The 20412-nt window shown below is 36.0% G+C and overlaps 1 protein-coding gene across 5 annotated transcripts in view; it reads left to right on the top strand.

Moving 5' to 3' along the window:
- The window catches only part of LOC127880245 (uncharacterized), a 189004-nt gene that overhangs the window by 168180 nt on the left and 412 nt on the right, over positions 1-20412 (top strand). The window contains exons 24-30 of one of the 5 annotated variants that reach the window (XM_052427558.1): positions 1933-1982; positions 6450-6515; positions 10886-10951; positions 12266-12312; positions 15412-15556; positions 17260-17312; positions 19921-19930. In XM_052427558.1, coding sequence (XP_052283518.1) covers positions 1933-1982; positions 6450-6515; positions 10886-10951; positions 12266-12312; positions 15412-15488 — 306 coding nt within the window. In that variant the 3' untranslated portion in view covers positions 15489-15556; positions 17260-17312; positions 19921-19930. Of the gene's footprint in view, positions 1-1932; positions 1983-6449; positions 6516-10273; positions 10294-10885; positions 10952-12265; positions 12313-15411; positions 15557-17259; positions 17313-19920; positions 19931-20412 lie in introns of those variants that run through there. The other 4 variants (XM_052427556.1, XM_052427555.1, XM_052427559.1 and 1 more) reach the window with 4 other exon arrangements.

Genomic DNA, 20412 nt, shown 5'->3' with positions numbered 1-20412 from the left:
ACTAGGTCACTGGGTCACTTAGTGCGTTTTAAACATTCAGCATGTTGTCCGCTCTCTAATTCAAGTAGTTTTCATCCAATCTTCACCAAACTTGGTCAGAAGTTGTATCTAGATGATCTTAAGGCCAAGTTTGAACATGGGCCTTGCCGGGTCAAAAACTAGGTCAAGGGGTCACTTAGTGCGTTTTAAACATTCAGCATGTTGTCCGCTCTCCAATTCAAGTAGTTTTACATCCGATCTTCACCAAACTTGGTCAGAAGTTGTATCTCGATGATCTCAAGGCCAAGTTCGAATATGGGTCATGCTGGATCAAAAACTAGGTCACGGGGTCACTTAGTGCTTTTTAAACGTTGAGCATGGTGTCCGCTCTCTATTTCAAGTAGTTTTCATCCGAGCTTCACCAAACTTGGTCAGAAGTTGTAACTATATGATGGCTAGGCCAAGTTCTAAAATGGGTCATGGCAGGTCAAAAACTAGGTCACGGGGTCACTTAGTGTGTTTTAAACATTGAGCATGGTGTCCGCTGTTTTTTGTGAAGACAGCATGCAAAAAATTCTGTGTCAATGCGGCGGTGGGGGTATTCGTCACCTCAGTGACAAAGCTCTAGTTCAAGTAGATTTCATCCCATCTTCACCAAACTTGGTCAGAAGTTTTATCTAGATGATCTGAAGGCCAATTTCGAACATGGGCCATGCCAGATCAAAAACTGGGTCACAGGGTCACTTAGTACGTTTTTACACATTGAGCATGGTGTCTGCTCTCTAATTCAAGTAGTTTAAATCTGATCCTCACCACATTTGGTCAGTAGTTGTAACTAGATGATGTGTAGGTCAAGTTCGAACATGGGCCATGCCGGGTCAAAAACTAGGTCACGGGGTCACATAGTGTGTTTTAAACCTCACCATGTTGTCTGCTCTCTAATTCAAGTAGTTTTTATCCAATCTTCACCAAACTTGGTCAGAAGTTGTATCTAGGTGATGTCTAGGTCAAGTTTGAATATGGGTCATCCCGGGTCAAAAACTAGGTCAGGGGGTATTTTAGTGCGTTTTAAACCTCACCATGTTGTCCGCTCTCTAATTCAAGTAGTTTTCATCCAATCCTCACCAAACTTGGTCACAAGTTTTATCTAAATGATCTCTAGGACAAGTTTGAACATGGGCCATTCTGGGCCTAAAACTAGGTCACTTTTTAACATTCAGCATGGTGTCCGCTCTCTAATTCAAGTAGTTTACATCCGATCTTCACCAAACTTGGTCAGAAGTTTTATGGAGATGATCTTAAGTTCAAGTTAGAACATGGGCCTTTCTGTGTCAAAAACTAGGTCCAGGGGTCACTAAGTGCGTTTTAAAAATTGAGCATGGTGTCCGCTGTTTTTGTGAAGACGACATGCAAAATATTATGTGTCAATGCGGCATTTGGGGGTATTCGTCACGTCTGTTACAAAGCTCTAGTTCTTTTTGACCTCACATCGCTGAAGTTATGGTTTTATAATGTCTTCTCATGTTTGTGTTTGTGCCTGAAACTGAGTGTTAATTGAATGCTTCAGGAGTGCTATAAATTTATGTTATTATATTACATAATCTGATTGGAGGAAATTTTGTTCATAGGAATGGCTGTACATGCAACCTGGATTCTACTTTTGATCTTGGATGAAAAACTTTAGTTCGTTTGTTCTTGACTTCTGTTTGATTGGACCGAAATCTTCAAATTAATATGTTATAATTATTTTGATGCCGTTTTCAATAAATAAACATTATTTTGTTGCTGGAGTCAAAAGAACGTAATATATCAAAAAAATATAGCTTTTAAAATGTACAAAGAAAAGTGATATATAATCCTTTTGCTAAAACATTGTATGTACATGACATATATTAGCCTACTTACATTCACCATTAATTACTGAATAGTTGGCAATATTGTTGATATTTTCAGATGTACACATCTCAAGACAAGGGGCAGAGAAAAAGTTTACCGAGCCCAAGGTGAGTCTCTATCAAACTTGGTTACTATCGGGGGTCCTATAGGCCCTTGGATACCAACAAACCAATAAGCCATTTATCAAGAATCACTTGATGTTTTAGCATGTTGTGTTGTTGCTTTTTCTGCTCGCCTGAGCACAAAGTGCTCACAGTGTTGTAAGAATGCTTAAGCCTACGATAGATCACTAGGGTAAAGGTCAAGGTCACGGTGACCCGAAATAGTAAAATGGTTTTCGGATGATAACTCAAGAACGCTTATGCCTAGGATCATGAAACTTCATAGGTACATTGATCATGACTCGCAGATGACCCCTATTGATTTTCAGGTCACTAGGTCGAAGGTCAAGGTCACGGTGATCCGAAATAGTAAAATGGTTTCTGGATGATAACTCAAGAACACTTATGCCTAGGATTATGTAACTTCATAGGTACATTGATCATGACTTGCAGATGACCCCTATTGATTTTTGGGTCACTAGGTCAAAGGTCAAGGTCACGGTGACTCAACGTAGAAAAATGGTTTCCGGATGATAACTCTGAAAAACGCTTACGCCTAGGATCATGAAACTTCATAGGTACATTGATCATGACTCGCAGATGACCCCTATTGATTTTCAGGTCAAAGGTCAAGGTCACAGTGCCAAAAAACGTATTCACACAATGGCTGCCACTACAACTGACAGCTCATATGGGGGGCATGCATGTTTTGCAAACAGCCCTTGTTTTAACTTGACACTCAAAGTGACAAGCAGGATTATAAAAATGTTTGGGACATGCACTTATTTATTTGTAGAAGCTTTAAAAAATGCAATTGTGCTTTCATTAAACGGATATTATAAATTAGCATGTGGCTTTGACATGGCTGAACGCTAGCAACTGATGCATGATGAAGCGTGGCCTGCTTACATTAAAACAGCCTTAGATTGTGTGCAATTTTTTGGCTGAGCAATTGTTAAAGGATGTATGATGACATATTTCTTTTGTAAATGTGCATGACGTTATTGTTTTAAAGAAGTGAGAGGCTTTGTTCATGAGAAAAAAACTAAATATCTTTAAAAGTTAGCTGTAAATTTTGAGGAGAATAACACCTTGAAGTTAAAACAATGGTGCATACAATCTCAAATTAATGTAAGTTTGATGAACAGAAGAACTTTTTTAACAATCAAAATCCAACCTGTAAAAAGATGCTGGCGAGATCTATTCAAATCCAACTAGGAACGAAATATGTAAGTTAGAATACACATGATTGGTGTTTATTTGATACTCGATTTTAATTTGTGTGGTTTAAATAGCAAGGCCCTTGAAAGGATTTATTTAACCACAGCTCATTTCAACTATTTTATCAGGATCCAAATAGACACCACATATCTAGATAAGCAGCGTTCCAAATCACCTGGACGTACCAAATCCCCAGGACGTTCTAAGTCCCCTGGACGTTATGGTGCAACCTCCTCTTTGCCTATTTTGGAGCAAAATAGGGCTTCCAGTACTGCTGCTGCTGCTGTTGTTGTTAATAATGATGCAAATATGTAAGCAGACTTGCAGTTTGCAGATGCTGTGCACAGGACCAATACATACTCACGTTCAACTGTTGTCATTTATATAATGTTTTAGCTGACATATACTAGAATTAAAAAAAAAAAATCAAAATTGGTGCCAGTATTCGGCCCCATTCCCAATGGACAAAGGGTATATATTTTTCCCAAATGGGACCTTAAAATTCCCAATTGAAGTTGTTCACACACACACTCACACATTTTTTAGATCTTAAAATTTAGTTCATCTCCTGTCCAGCACTACAAGTTACACCTTAGTTAACCCTTTGCATGCTGGGAAATTTGTCGTCTGCTAAAATGTCATCTGCTGAATTTCTAAAATTAGCATTTTCTTCGATTTTTTACAAAGAATATTATCAGAATAGCAAACAGTTTGGATCCTGATGAGACGCCACGTTCTGTGGCGTCTCATCTGGATCCAAACTGTTTGCAAAGGCCTTCAAAATTCGGTTCCCGCACTGAAAGGGTTAATATAATATTGAAAACACTATTATTCTCAATTTTGAAGCATTTGTTAGCAAACAACAACAACAACACTAATTTCCCAATTTTGTCGAAACACAGCGATTATTTTGTATTGCTTTGAGTATCTTCATAAAATGCTAAACTTTGTTCTGTAATGATGTTGAAATATATTAACATTATATTTATTCTATTGTATTTGCAATAACCTTATGATAACAAAATATCTTATTATATAAAAATTGTTTTCATTTCCTTTAAAATTTACCCCACCTAAAAAAGTAATGTTTATGCTAAATTTAAATAACACAAAAATGACAACAGTTTCACCAAATTCTGTCACAGATGAATTCTGCATTCTGCACCAAACTCACATCTAAATTACACGTGTATTAACTGTGCATCGTGTTTATAACGGCGTAATACATCTTGACATGACATGAAGAACACTCATATTGGCAATATATATTGTCACGAGACTAATTCCAACTACAACACTTATCTAAACCTTTAACTTTTGTGCGCCAATCTTGTTACTCTATTTTACTACTACATATACACATTTAGGCCTGTTTGTTCCCTATGAAGTCATTCTTGTAGTTTCTTACATCTTGGTCATTTATACAAGTCAGTGAGTGACTTGTATATAGAAAGTTTGTCAGTGTGGTAGATATAAACAATTATTCATTAACACACTACTGATTTATTTATTTATACATGTATATGTACTCAACTTTGTATTAATTAAATAACTTACATTATATATAATTAAATGTATAAACACGACTTTAAGTAAAACGTCAGCTATTTATATTGTCAACAAAATTATATTATATAAACTCATTTGCAGGAATTGATATTGAGCCATGATCTGGGACAACTGGCCTCATTCTTGTGTTGTCCCAGATCATGTTCGGGAAAACTGGCCTCATTCTTGTGTTGTCCCAGATCATGCTCCGGGAAAACTGGCCTCATTCTTGTGTTGTCCCAGATCATGTTTGGGAAAACTGGCCTCATTCTTGTGTTGTCCCAGATCATGCTCTGGGAAAACTGGCCTCATTCTTGTTTTGTCCCAGATCAAGCTCAGGGAAAACCAGCCTCATTCTTGTGTTGTCCCAGATTATGCTCAGGGAAAACCAGCCTCATTCTTGTGTTGTCCCAGATCATGTTCAGGGAAAACTGGCTTCATTCTTGTGTTGTCCCAGATCATGCTCAGGGAAAACTGGCCTCATTCTTGTGTTGTCCCAGATCATGCTCAGGGAAAACTGGCCTCATAATGGTGTTGTCCCAGATCATGCTCCGGGAAAACTGGCTTCATTCTTGTGTTGTCGCAGATCATGTTCAGGAAAACTGGTCTCATTCCTGTGTTGTCCCAGATTATGCTCTTGGAAAACTGGTCTCATTCTTGTGTTGTCCCAGATCATGCTCTGGGAAAACTGGCCTCATTCTTGTGTTGTCCCAGATCACGTTCAGGAAAACTGGCCTCATTCTTGTGTTGTCCCAGATCATGCTCAGGAAAACCAGCCTCATTCTTGTGTTGTCCCAGATCATGCTCTGGGAAAACTGGCCTTATTCTTGTGTTGTCCCAGATCAAGCTCTGAGAAAGCTGGCCTCATTCTTGTGTTGTCCCAGATCATGCTCAGGGAAAACTGGCCTCATTATTGTGTTGTCCCAGATCATGCTCCGGGAAAACTGGCCTCATTCTTGTGTTGTCCCAGATCATGTTCAAGAAAACTGGCCTCATTCTTGTGTTGTCCCAGATTATGCTCTGGGAAAACTGGTCTCATTCTTGTGTTGTCCCAGATCATGCTCTGGGAAAACCGGCCTCATTCTTGTGTTGTCCCAGATTAGCCTTTTACGTCTGTTCATAATAATTATTGGCAATACTGCAAGCTTTTATGGAAATGTTTATTTGAAGGAAGTCACTTCTATACTAAAATCAAGGCTTGATGGAAAGTATTTGCCCAGATTCTGCACAGGTTAATATGGGGCGCTACTTTAGACACAGGCATTAAGCCCAGTTTTTCCAGTGCACGACTCAATAATATTAAATGGTGTGTAATTACAAACTATTGTTAGATTACATTCAAATGTAAGAAAGGATATTTGGCAACATTATAATATATGTAACTGTTGACTTAAGGCTGAAATACAAAATTGTATAAACATAAATATGTAATGTATGTACATGTAATTTGAATGCCCTATCTATGTTAATACTCCAGTGTGTTTTGTTATTTTTTACTTGGAGTAATTATCAGGTCATAAAACCAACCAGTTCAGTGGATTTATTATAACTCCATGCATATGCAGAATGACAACTGTACCCTATTCATTTATTGCATTTGTAGCAGATATACAAAAAGGTGTTCTTTCACCTTGAGGTATTTGGTTTAAATGACTGATAAAAAGTGAGGTATTAATCATTAAAATTGTATGTCTTTCGCCGCAGCCTTTTTTCGAGTCCCCACATAGGAACTTATCTTCAGTGGCGTAGGGCATCTGTCCCTAATGTGGAGTAAGTCACATGACCTGGTGTCATGACAACCCTATACTTCTTTATGTACATTTATTTGTAGCAGCCAGTAGTGTTTGGTACTTGCCAGATATTATGCAAATATGCTATAGGTGTTTTTAGTTTGGGCTCAGGGATGTCTTCATGGACAGATGAATATGGGCCTACGCTCTGGGAAAACGGAGTTCAATGTATGTGCTTAAAGTATGGTCCCAGATAAGCCTGTGTTGTAAGCAAAGGCTAATCAGGGATAACAATCTTGGACTAAACTGGACTTTCACTTAGAGGAGACGTCCTTAAAATGTTATAGTGCCATAAAAGCAGAAAGTGCTCTCCCTGATTAGCCTGTGTGGACTTTAGGCACATGCATTAAGCCCCTTTTTCTCAGAATGAGGCTCATACATAATAATGACTATGATGTGATCGCAGATATACAGCTTCTTATAATATTAGCTTGCTTTCATTGCTGGGCTGGGCTATGACAGATGTGGTTCTGTAAGGGACTTAGAAATATTTCATATTGTCACTATAATTGTTTGTTTGTTTTTGTTGCTTTTTGCTTAATTGCCAGCTATTGTGTCTTGTAAATGCAGTTTTGAACAAACTTTTCAATTCAGACCGGCACGCTGCCATTTACATTTTAAATACTTTTTGTAAACCATATAACAAACCACTGTTTAGTTTTGGTATTGGTACTGCATAAATCTTACTAATTTCCAATAGTTGTTTCCTTCACAGCCATCCAAGATATGAAACCAATTACATTTGTAAAAATATAAGCACTTCAAATAATGAAGTTAAATACTTCAATATTACGTTCATCATATAGACAAAATGTGTATTCATTTTATTAGAGCACACATTTTACAATCGATGGCAGCTGATACATAGAACTACATGAATCCATTTTAGGCTCACCTGAGAGCAACATGCTCATGGTTAGCTTTTGTGATCACCTTTTTTCTGTCATTAATTGCTTGTCATCTCTTGTCAACATTTGCCTTGTGCACACTCTAGAGGCCACATTTATCGCCCAATCTTCATTCAACTTGGTCAGAGCATTTTTCTAAATGATATCCTGGCAGAGCTCAAACTGGGTAAAGTGAGGTTAATACTTGGTCAAATTAAAGAAAAAGCTTGAGCATATTCTAGAGGCCACATTTATAAAAACTTCATAAAACTTGGTCACAAAATTTGTCCTAATGATATCACATCAGTTTGAAACGGGTTCCAGTGGGATTTAAAAGATTGGTTACTAGTTCTTATTAAAGAAAACCCATGTGAATATTTTAGAGGCTACATATTTTGCCCAATCATCATATAACTTGGTCAGAAGATATGTCCTAATGATATCTCAGCCTTATTTGAAACTTGGTCAGGTTGATTCAGATACATATCACTTGATCAAATGAAAGAAGAGGCTTGTGGAAACTCTTAAGAGGCCAAATTTATTACCCAATCTTCATGAGACTTTGTGAGAAGGTTTGTACCAATGATATCTTGGATGAGTTCAAAACTGAGGCATGTTGGGTAAAAAAATAGGTCTTTAAGGAAAAAAAGAAGAAAACTTTAAATGTGTACAAGTTACATATATGTGCTCAATCTAAATGAAACTTGCTCTGAAAACTTTTCCTTTTGATATCTTGACAATTCAGATATGTTGATAAACATGGCCGTCATGAGGTGGACAGTTTTCTTTATTTGGCTTTTGTAAAACTATTTGAACACTCTAGGAGTCCCATTTTTGAATCAATCATCATGGATCTTGTATAAAACATAAAAAGAAATGTACATACCAGGGTTTAGTGTGATAATGATTGTGGTTTGTTAAAAACATGGCTGCCAGGTGATGAGACAGTTTTCCTTACAAGTTTATTGTGAAACCTCGTCAACACTTCCCTGCTCCGAAGAGTTAAGTTCATTGCGGTCACATGTTTTATTAGTCTTAAAATCATTTGGCTAAGATAACCAACATTTAGTTAAGACTACTACCCTTGCTTTCCTAATTACAGTGCACTCATCCCAGATTTGTGCTAATGTTTAGTTGGACATAGCTTTCAAACTTTAATCACTAGGCCCATATTTCTGGAAAGAGCTGAAGTCTTTTTTGCCAAGATTAGCATAAGTTTGCTAGATAATTTTTGTAGCCACATAGGATTTTTATTTAATGCAAAAATTATTTATTAGGTAATCATATTTCAATTGATCAAATATTGTGATGTAGTTTTGGTGATTATGATTGATGCAATATGAGACAAAGTAGGTGTCTAATACAGTAATATCGCTGGAAGATCCTTAAGACCTTTGAGCATATTGACACCAATACCTCACCTGATAAAGAAGTACAAACAAACAATTATGTCAACTCCATAGCTAAGGCAAATGTTCCTAGTGTCAAAATGAATTTGTGTTCAATAAAATAAAGATGTCTCATCTATTATATACAGCATTAAGGTGCTGTCAATATTTATTTCTAGACCTATTTTTAGCTCGGCTGTTTTCGGAAAAAAAAACAAGGTATTGTCATAGCCAGCTCGTCCGCCGTCTACGTCATGCTAAAACCTTAATATTGGCTCTAAAAAAGCAAAATGCTTCCACCTACAAAATTGAAACTTCATATGTAGCTGAACCTTGATGAGTTGTACATGCCACACCCATTTTTGGGCCACTAGGTCAAAGGTCAAGGTGACTGTGACCTCTAATATTTTTCTGACAAGCTTTCATTTATTCAAAACTGCACCCGCAGCCGAGCGTCGGCACCAGCTATGCAGTGCTCTTGTTAGTGTTCCTTTTTCCATTAGTTACATAGTTGATGTATTTCATTATTGTTGTTTCTGAGCCACCATTGAAGAAGATGGAATACAGCAGTCACAATCTTGGTCTGTCTGTGAGAAGTTTTGTGTTTCAGCCCTAACCTTGCTTTGTATTGATAGATATTGAAATAATTTTCCACAAATGTCCACCATCATGAGAAAACATGTCACATTTAACAAAATGGGCTTGAATATTCCTGTGTCAGCTTTAACTGTGCATTTTATTGAAGGATTTAAAATAATATGGCAAAAATTCAATCAATTACATGAAGACGTGTTACATATAACACTTGTCTCAAAGGTCAAGGTCATTCTTAGAATTCAAAGGTCAAACTTGGCCATAAAACATCCTGTCAAATCAGTTACTTTTAATTTATCATGCTATTGTAAAATGGCTTACTTCTACTGACCACCATTCAGAAATTATCACCATGAGGAGACTGAGTGTCTAGTGTATCAACCATCTCACTACCTCAAAGGTCAAGGTCATGCATTGAAGTCAAAGGTCAAATTTGGCCTTTCAAAGCTTGTTTATGACATAATCAGACTTTTGAGACTAAATTGGAATGTGGGGGCAACCATGCCCTATGGACACATGTCTTAATGGAGTCCTTACCAACAATTGCTTGCCAGGCATAGAATATTTTTTAGCTTTAGTTTATTTAGTGAGTTTTATTTATTGATGCTAATAGCAGCAATAAGTCTTTTTTAATAATTTAGTGCTAGTGCCAAAGACTTCAATAGAACTGAAACTGTATCCTTAATTTGACCAATGAAACTCGCTATCGCATGACATTTGTTATTCTACTGGTCTTTATGTGTTCCATTTAGCTTTTTATTTGAAAAAGGAAAGCAATGCCTTGGAGGCAGGTCTTTCATTATCTTTCTTGTATTCCAAAACTCTGATTTGTACTTAGCTTGATACTTCAATTTCTGTTTGAATTTGAGCATAATGCTGGTCTTGCCATGTGAGTCGATGTTCTGCAGTTATAATCTTGGGATATTTGTTGTTTGTTCTTTTGTTTATTTGTTTGACTATTGTTAATGTTATTTTACAGAATTTCCTTTGTAAACGGTGTTTTGTGATTGTTAAGGTTTATGATGCCTTTGTAAATGGTGTTTTGTGATTTTTAAGGTTTATGATGCCTTTTACATTTTATAAAATGCAAATGTCTATTAAATATATATCGCTGTTTTATCAAAATGTTGTCAATAAAGCAAAGCTTTTAATATTTATTTATTATTAACAAATCTATTGTTTTGTTGTTTTCATCTGTATTTATTAGAAAATGGTTTTAATGAAATAAAAACTTGTGTATTTTAATAGTTAATCTCTTGCAGAATTTGGTTGCTTTCATATAATCCCTTGTAAAATGGACTGAAATATTTACTAGTCCAGAGCCCAAATGAATTGAAGGAATGCTTAAAAATGTAAAAGAAAAAGACTCGTAGAAAATGCATGTTATTATAGCTGTATTGAATAATATGCAAGCAGCTTGTGTCAGGAGAGGTGGGTTCTATGGAATCCAAATGTTCATGTGACGGTGTTATCTGTTTCAGTCGAGCGATCGTGGAGGAGGAAGGAGACTCTGGCAACGTCTCCCGTCTCTCCCCAATACATGCCAGGTAACGGCATCTACAGTTGATTGACTGGAGTCCATATTAACACATCAGTTTTAAGAATGCAGAAACATTTTATTGGGGGGGGGATTTCCACTTTATTTACCTAATTTCCTCATTTGTGTACAAAAATTGCTTTACACATAGCTTTTCACATAGCTTGTTTGATTAACAAATCGGAGTGAACCCAAAAATGGGGAATAGATGTTTTCCTTCCTTGGGTGTTTTCTAATTAACGCTAGTTTTGAATTTGTTCTATTCTAAACATAAGGCACATTATATTTACTCAAATAACATAATTCATTCATATTTCATAAACGATCGTACGACAATTTTAACTTACGAGAAAATTTTGTAATCTTAATAAGTAGACGAACTAGCTCGCCATGCTCGTAAAATATATGTGGCGCTTGAGATGCCTATAACTAATTAAGTACTGAAAATTTATAATCAGATGATATGGAATTAAGTAATTATGTATCTTCGAAAAACGTATTGTATCGTAAATGTGTACTACGATGTTTATTGAAACAGTGCCCGGATATTTTGTCCTGAAATTCTTATTTATTCTTAAGTCTAGTTAATGAACATGGACCGTGACATATGCTTGTAAATATTGTGTTCAACTTCACCTTTCAATGGTAATGTCCCTGGTTTTACTTCCTGTCTGGGTGCATTCTCCACCAGTGATACCAAATTAATACAAGACTCACAAGAGTCTTTTACCCTTTGCATGCTGGGAAATTTGTCGTCTGCTAAAATGTCATCAGCTGAATTTCTAAAATAAGCATTTTCTTCGATTTTTTTTCCAAGAATACTATCAGAATAGCAAACAGTTGAGATCCTGATAAGACGCCATGTTTTGTGGCGTCTCATCTGGATCCAAACTGTTTGCAAAGGCCTTCAAAATTCAGTTCCAGCACTGAAAGAGTTAATAATCGTTAAACCTTTGCCACTCAGAAACACCTTTTAATGCATTTGAAGTCCTTTAGAAAATCAAATTGAATTTAAGTCCTTTCTCAATAAGTTCAAGTTTGAAAGGCTTCATTTCAAACCCTTAGATACTGATGAGCAGAAAACAGCATAAAACCTGAACAGACCTCAAGTTACTCACAGGCTGTTCTGGTTTTAGGCTGTTTGCAATTTTCACTTTGCTTCTGAGTGGGAAAGGGTTAAGCAAGCTATGAATTTGAGCCATAGTTCATAGGTTTAATCGAACTAACTTTATTTAAAATGAATCATCAATGATAAAAAAAATTATTCTTTAGTTTATATTCTTAATCATTTTTGCATACAAATGACATTATGACTACATTTCAGTGCTGACTCTATAACCCGGTCTACAGAATCCTTGGATGAAGTAGACGGTAAGTACCTTGCAGAAACTGCTTTGATCAGTTCTCTGGTAAAACAAGGCTAAGTTCATGTGCTTAAAGTATCGTACCTAATTATAATGTCTGTGCAGTCCACAGAGGTCTTATCAGATTCAATACTTACCGCTTACAAATTATTATGCCCCCCTTCGAAGAAGAGGGGGTATATTGCTTTGCTCATGTCGGTCGGTCCGTCCTGTCCGTCCACCAGGTGGTTGTCATACGATAACTCGAAAACGCTTGGGCCTAGGATCATGAAACTTCATATGTACATTGATCATGACTCGCAGATGACCCCTATTGATTTTGAGGTCACTAGGTCAAAGGTCAAGGTCACGGTGACTCGAAATAGTAAAATGGTTTTTGAATGATAACTCAAGAATGCATACGCGGCCAACAGGGCACACTCTGAACAATATTACTGAAGCAACTGGTCTGTAATCCTAAATCTATAATTATCAGTCCAATGAAACATCATCCTTTTAGTAAAATACAGTGGATCAGTAAAAATATTATCAGAATATGAGATTTTTTATGTCCCCCACTATAGTAGTGGGGGACATATTGTTTTTGCCCTGTCTGTTGGTCTGTCTGTTGGTCTGTCTGTTGGTCTGTTGGTCTGTCTGTTTGCGCCAACTTTAACATTTTATGAATACTTTTGCAATATTGAAGATAGCAACTTGATATTTGGCATGCATGTGTATCTCATGGAGCTGCACATTTTGAGTGGTGAAAGGTCAAGGTCATCCTTCAAGGTCAGAGGTCAATTATATGTGGCCAAAATCGCTCATTTTATGAATACTTTTGCAATAATGAAGATAGCAACTTGATATTTGGCATGCATGTGCATCTCATGGAGCTGCTCATTTTGAGTGGTGAAAGGTCAAGGTCATCCTTCAAGGTCAGAGGTCAAATATATGTGGCCCAAATCGCTTATTTTATTAATACTTTTGCAATATTGAAGATAGCAACTTGATATTTGGCATGCATGTGTATCTCATGGAGCTGCACATTTTGAGTGGTGAAAGGTTAAGGTCAAGGTCATCCTTCACAAGGTCAAGGTCATCCTACAATGTCAAACATCATATAGGGGGACATTGTGTTTCACAAACACATCTTGTTGTATATTTTGTTTATTAAATATTGTGTAAATGTTTAATTTTGTTGATTAATATAAATATAAGCAGGACAGGGGAGGTAATACATTCTTATATACAGGGGAAACAAATGCAATAAGTTTAAATTTATTGTTACAGCATTTGCCTCCCTTGTAATTTATTTAAATTTGACCAAATGTAAGGCTAACTGCATTTTTGTAATGCATACTACTACTACTACTACTACTACTACTACTGCTGCTGCTGCTGCTGCTGCTGCTGCTGCTACTACTTCTACTACTACTACTACTACTACTACTACTACTACTACTACTACTACTACTACTACTACTACTACTACTACTACTACTACTCTACTACTAGTACTACTACTACTACTACTACTACTACTACTACTACTACTACTACTACTACTACTACTACTTCTACTACTACTACTACTACTACTACTACTACTACTACTTACTACTACTACTACTACTACTACTACTACTACTATTATTATTTCTTCCACCACCACCTCCACCACCACCCACCACCACCACCACCACATCCACCACCACCACCACCACCACAGTGACAAAAAACGTATACACAATAGCTGCTACTACAACTTATAGCCCATATAGGGGGGCATGCATGTTTTACTAACAGCCCTTGTTTTTTTAAGAAGTTTCTTATTCAGCAACAATCCAGTCTAGGTAGAAAGTGTTGTCCCTGATAAGCCTAATTTGGCTTATCTTGGATGACACCTCATCAGGGGTTCTGAAATATGCTGTCCGAGTTGTCCGAGTCGTCAATTTCCCCTTCCGGGCAAGCAGCTTTTGAAAGCTGGCTTGTCCGGGGACAAGTAAAATTTCCGTGGTAAATTTTATTTCGAGAACGAAACTTAAATATTTTCAGAAAATAAAAAACGAACTAGCTCACTTTTTAACTGGAGGTAGGTTATTTTCCGATAATAATTATTTAATGTTGTAAACATGTCCACGCATATATAGCAAAAGCCAATCACGCATTAGGTAACATTTATAGTAGAGAAATCAGTGCACGTGTACAGCAACAGCCAATCACGCATTAGATAACATTTTTCGTAAATTGCAAATGGCCGCAAACATGTTTTACCGACCTGCATTTGATTTTTTTAAAAATAAAACCACTTTAACATCAAGCCATGACGCTAATCAGACCAATTATAAAATCAGTCCAGCTTCGGAAAAGAAGAGAAAAGCCAAGTATGAATATGATAAAGCATACGACGCCAAGCGGAAACGAGAATTTGTTGAGTCTTGGCTAATTGAATTTCCTTGGATTGAAAACATTACCGGTGTGTGTGAATGTAAACTTTGTAAGAAGTTTCCTTTATAAGCGGATAGTTATATACTTATATTTAGCGAAGATTATTTTATTTCAAGTGAATTTTCTAGTCATGTTGAGATTATTAAATATCCGAGATGGTATCATGTGTGACTTAATGTGTTCTTATTGTTTGCACATCTTGCTTGTATTTTCTAGTTAACTATGTATATAATCAAAAATAGAACTTAACAAAAGTGTATGTTTGTATTATTTGCTTAATTAGTAATGATGTTTTCCTTTATTTATCTTAAAAGTACGGACAAGTACTTCTTTGGTGCGGACAAGTGAATTTGTGGGTCCAACTTGTCCGTGGACAAGTAGACTCATAAAATATTTCAGAACCCCTGCTCATGTACATGCGCGAAACCCAGTTTTCCAAGAGCTATGGTCATTTCATTCCATTGTGTAAGAAAAGGGATTTACCTGTTTTTACAGTAACTGCCAACAAGTTTATTTTGAAACATTTTGTCTTTTAACAGTGCTGCATGAGGAACTGTCTCAAATTAATTGTCCCATATCAATTCAGTTGCAAGTTACCATAAAAAAAACATTAGCCAGTTTTAAAGCTAACAAAACAGAACATGGCAAATGAATGTATAATCTGTGTATGTTTTTCCAGCAGGTGTTCGCACGTACCATTATGATGAGTCAGAGTTAAACGCCCTTGACTGTCCAAGAACCAGAGAACTGGAGTGAAACAGTGGACAAGAAAATTCTCAAGAAACTTCATTCCAAAGACATCAAAAGACAGGATACTATATGGGGTAAACAATCAAAGCACTTTTCCGGTCTTAAACAATATCAGGTGTTTTTTATCGTTTTTGATAAATGCTGTTTGTATCTTTATGCCCCAACATCTGATGCAAAAAGGCATAGAGCGATTGTCCCCTGTGTGTTCTTTTATATGTTTGCCTGTCCATTTAAGGTTAATCCGAAATGATGCGTCAGTAATGCTTTCGATAAAGCAATAATACTTACATGGATGTTATCTGTTAGCACGCTCAACACACCCACATTACATGACCTACTGTTGGACTAATTCAGAGCAAATTCCTGGTTGACCCAAAATGACACGTTTCATCTAACATCAATACCACTGGCTACAAAGCTTTGATACTTGCATGGATGTTTTCTATGAACACTCTAGACACATCACCTGACCTCATTTTGTTCTTGACCTCGACCTACATTTGGACTTGTTCAGAAGGTCCAAATACTTAGTTAACCTGAACTGATCGATTGTCTTATATTAATGTGCATATTTGTTATCCATAATTACTCTCAACACACCGACTTCACCATCTCATTTTGAACTTGACAATGACCTTTTTATGCCCCCGAACGAGGCATATAGTGATCGGACTGTACGTCACACTTTGCGTTTACATTTCGAAAAATGCTCATAACTTCTATGTCGATTCAGATAGCAACTTTATATTTGGCATGCATGTCTATCTCATGGTGCTGCACATTTTGAGTGGTGAAAGGTCAAGGTCTTCTTTTAAGGTCAAAGGTCAAAAGAACAAATCCAAGGGAAGTATTAAGCTTTAAAGGGAGATAATGATCTGTACCTGCCAAATGTTAAAAAATAAATAAATAAAAGCGGTGCAGTAGGGGGCATTGTGTTTCTGACAAACACATCTCTTGTTCAATCTTAACCTCATTCAGAATGTTTAAATTCATGCTCAACCAAAATTACATGTTTTGTTTGAAATCAAAACCCTTAGCTCTAAAGCATATACTTATATTGATGATATCTAAGCACATAATACATCCGCCCACATCACCTTGACCCCATTTGACCTTGACATTAACCTACTTTACTAAGACTAACTCAGAAAATTACGTATTCTTGGTTAATCCAAAATGACACATTTTTATCTTGCATCAGTAATGCTTCCTTCAAAGATTTTATACTCGCATGGATGATGTGTTTGAACACTATCAGCACACCTACTTTAACTGACCTCACTTTGACTAAGATGTTGAACCACAATTATATTGTCTCAGAATATCAAACATATTGGTTAACCCAAGTTAACCATTTTGATCAACATCAATACTACTTAACTAAAAAGCTTTAATGCTTCCCTTCAACAAAAGGGACAAGCACAACATCTCTCCTCTTTTTTACCTTGACGTGACCTAATTTTGGACTAATACTTTAAAGGGCAAATGAATTGATCAGACAAGGCTTCCACTGGTTGCATCTGTGGTTATTGATTGCAGCATCTTGTTTCTTAACAATTGTTGAGTTGAATATCCAAGTTGGAACATGAAACTGTTACATCTCAACCAGACATGTCATATATGTCAGTTTTGAAAAGTAATTTGTTTAGAAATATACAATGTAAAAAAGTTAATATCCTCGGAATTAAGGCTGCAAAGATTGCATGAGCAAATAACATGGAAAACATTTCTGAAAAAATCTGCCCATACTATAATCAAATGTGTTTTTTCTTTTCAGAATTAATACAAACAGAAAGACAGTACTGCAAGAGATTAAAAACGCTGCAACTGGTAATTTATAGATGTACTTCTGATTATGTTTATATTATATAATTTGTATGGAAAATAATTTTTATGTTACACAAAGGCAAGTTTTGAATTTATTTAATTTTATTTATTTATTTATTTTATTTATTACCCTTCCTGTTTTTCAATAAAACAGCTTATGTTTTAACATCAGCCAATAATTAATAGAACATTAATAAATCCATGCCGATAAATCTGGTTGTATTGCAGCACATTCAACACTGTAACATCATTAAAGTATAAGAATAATGAAAGGTATTTTCACTAAAATACCTGTTATAAAGAAATTCTCGGACAACAGCATCATGTTAAGTACAGTGAAAAAAGTGTGACAATTTAATTGATAATGATATGTTATTTTTGTTGAAACTGACTGTAGATTTTTTTACATCTTGAGTGATATTAAACTGCCTTTTTTTTTCATTCACTGGTGATACGTGGTTAGAATGTCTAAATCTAGCAAAAGCAATTTTAAACGGATTTCTTATAATAAGTATTGTTCATTGTTTAGCAAATTCATATTGTATTTATATTGGTTACATCTGGATGAATTATTTATATCATTATTCCAACTTTGAGTTAAACAATAAGTTATGCATTTACAAAAACTAAAAATAAATCTATGTTGCCATACTTTTGTGATTTAACATTTTCTTGAGAAGTCTAAAGAAAATTATCTGGCCTAAAGCTGTCAAGCACCTTTCAACAGTTTCTTAAATGGCTTATCACAGAAATTGATGCAATAATATAATATACCATGCTAGCCCCTTAATAAGAGACACACATAAAATGAACATTCTCATCCCAAACTTCGTCATGTGACTTGAATATTGTTGCGTACAACAAGAAAAGTAAACAATCAATCAGACAATCCTGTTTAACATTTGCAGTTTTTAAACCCTTGCCCTGTTGAATATTTTTGCACTATTAAAAACACTGCGCTATTGTATATCTGCAGTTTTCTAAACACTCCCCTATTGTATATCTACAGTTTCTAACCCCTGCCCTATTGTATATTTGAGGTTCTCCAAACACTGCTCTGTTTAATATTTGCACTTTTCAAAATACAGCCCCATAGTATATTTGTACTTTTCACAACACTCCCCTGTTGTTTATTTCAAATCACTTAATTGTTGTGTACTAGCACTTTTTAAAAAACCTGGTCGTTTGAATATTTGCATCTTTTAAACACTGGCTGGTTGAATATTTGAAGTTCTCAAAATAATGCCCTGTTATATATTTGACTTAAAAACCCAGTCCTAAAGTATATTTGAAGCACTCAAAATACTGCCTATTGTATATTTGCACTTTAAAAAAAAATGCCAGTTTTATATTTGCACTTTCAAAACACTGCCCTGTTGTATATAGGCACTTCAAAAACCAATGCACCATTGTTTATACACAGTTGTTATGGGACTGTCCTGTTGAATATTCTCAGTTATTCAGAGACAAGTTCCTGTTGTATATTTAGAATTATTCATGGACAGCTCCCTGTTGTCTATTCACAGTTATTCAGGGACAGTTCCCTGTTGCCTATTCACAGTTATTCAGATACAGTTTCTTGTTGTTTAGTCACAGTTATGCAGGGATAGTTACCTGTGGTATATTCATAGTTATTCAGTGACAGTTCATTGTTCTATATTCAAGGTTAATCAATGACATTTCCTGTTGTACATTCACAGTTATTCAGTGACAGTTCCCTGTTGTATATTCACAGTAATTCAGTGACAGTTCCCTGGTGTATATTCACAGTTATTCAGTGACAGTTCCCTGTTGTATATTCACAGTTCATTCAGGGACAGTTCCCTGTTGTATATTCACAGTTATTCAGTGCCAGTTCCCTGTTGTATATTCACAGTTATTCAGTGACAGTTCCCTGTTGTTTATTCACAATTATTCAGTGACAGTTCCTTGTTGTTTATTCACAGTTATTCAGTGACAGTTCCCAGTTGTATATTCACAGTTATTCAGTGACAGTTCCCTGTTGTATATTCAAGGTTAATCAGTGACAGTTCCCTGTTGTATATTCACAGTTATTCAGTGACAGTTCCCTGTTGTATATTCACAGTTATTCAGTGACATTTCCCTGTTGTTTATTCACAGTTATTCAGAGACAATGCCCTGTTGTATATTAACAGTTATTCAGAGACAGATCCCTGTTGTATATTCACAGTTATTCAGGGACAGTTCCCTGTTGCATATTCACAGTTATTCAGGGATAGTTTCCTGTTGTATATTCATTGTTATTTAGGGACAGTATTCTGGGGTATATTCACAGTCATTTAGAGACAGATCCCTGTTGTATATTCACAGTTATTCAGGGACAGTTCCCTGTTGTAAATTCATAGTATTTCAGGGACAGTTCCCAGTTGTATATTCATAGTTTTGTAGGGACAGTTCCCTGTTTTATATAGACAGTTAATCAGTGACAGTTCCCTGTTGTATATTCACAGTTATTCAGGGACAGTTCCCTGTTATATATTCACAGTTATTCAGTGACAGTTCCTTGCTGTATATTCAAAGTTAATCAGTGACAGTTCCCTGTTGCATATTAACAGTTATTCAGAGACAGTTCCATGTTGTCTATTCACAGTTATTCAGAGGCAGTTCCTTGTTGTATATTCACAGTTATTCAGGGACAGTTCCCTGTTGTATATTCATAGTATTTCAGGGACAGTGCCCTGTTGTGTATTCACAGGTATTCAAAGACAGTTCCCTGTTGTATATTCACAGTTATTCAGGGACAGTGCCACGTTGTCTATTCACAGTTATTCAGGATCGGTTCCCTGTTAACTATTCAGTTATTCAGGGAGAGTTCCCTGTTGTTTATTCACAGTTATTCAGAGACAGTTCATTGTTTTATATTCACAGATATTCAGAGACAGTTCCCTGTTGTTTATTCACAGTTATTCAGTGACAGTTCCCTGTTGTATATTCCGGTTATTCAGAGACAGTCCCATGCTGTTTATTCACAGCGATTCAGAGACAGCTCCCTGTTGTATATTCTCTGTCATTCAGAGACAGTTCCCTGTTGTTTATTAACAGTTATTCACAGACAGTTCCCTGTTGTATATTCACAGTTATT

Source organism: Dreissena polymorpha, chromosome 4, assembly GCF_020536995.1.
Source record: "Dreissena polymorpha isolate Duluth1 chromosome 4, UMN_Dpol_1.0, whole genome shotgun sequence".
Classification (NCBI taxonomy): domain Eukaryota; kingdom Metazoa; phylum Mollusca; class Bivalvia; order Myida; family Dreissenidae; genus Dreissena; species Dreissena polymorpha.
This window is presented reverse-complemented; position numbering and strand designations above follow the sequence as displayed.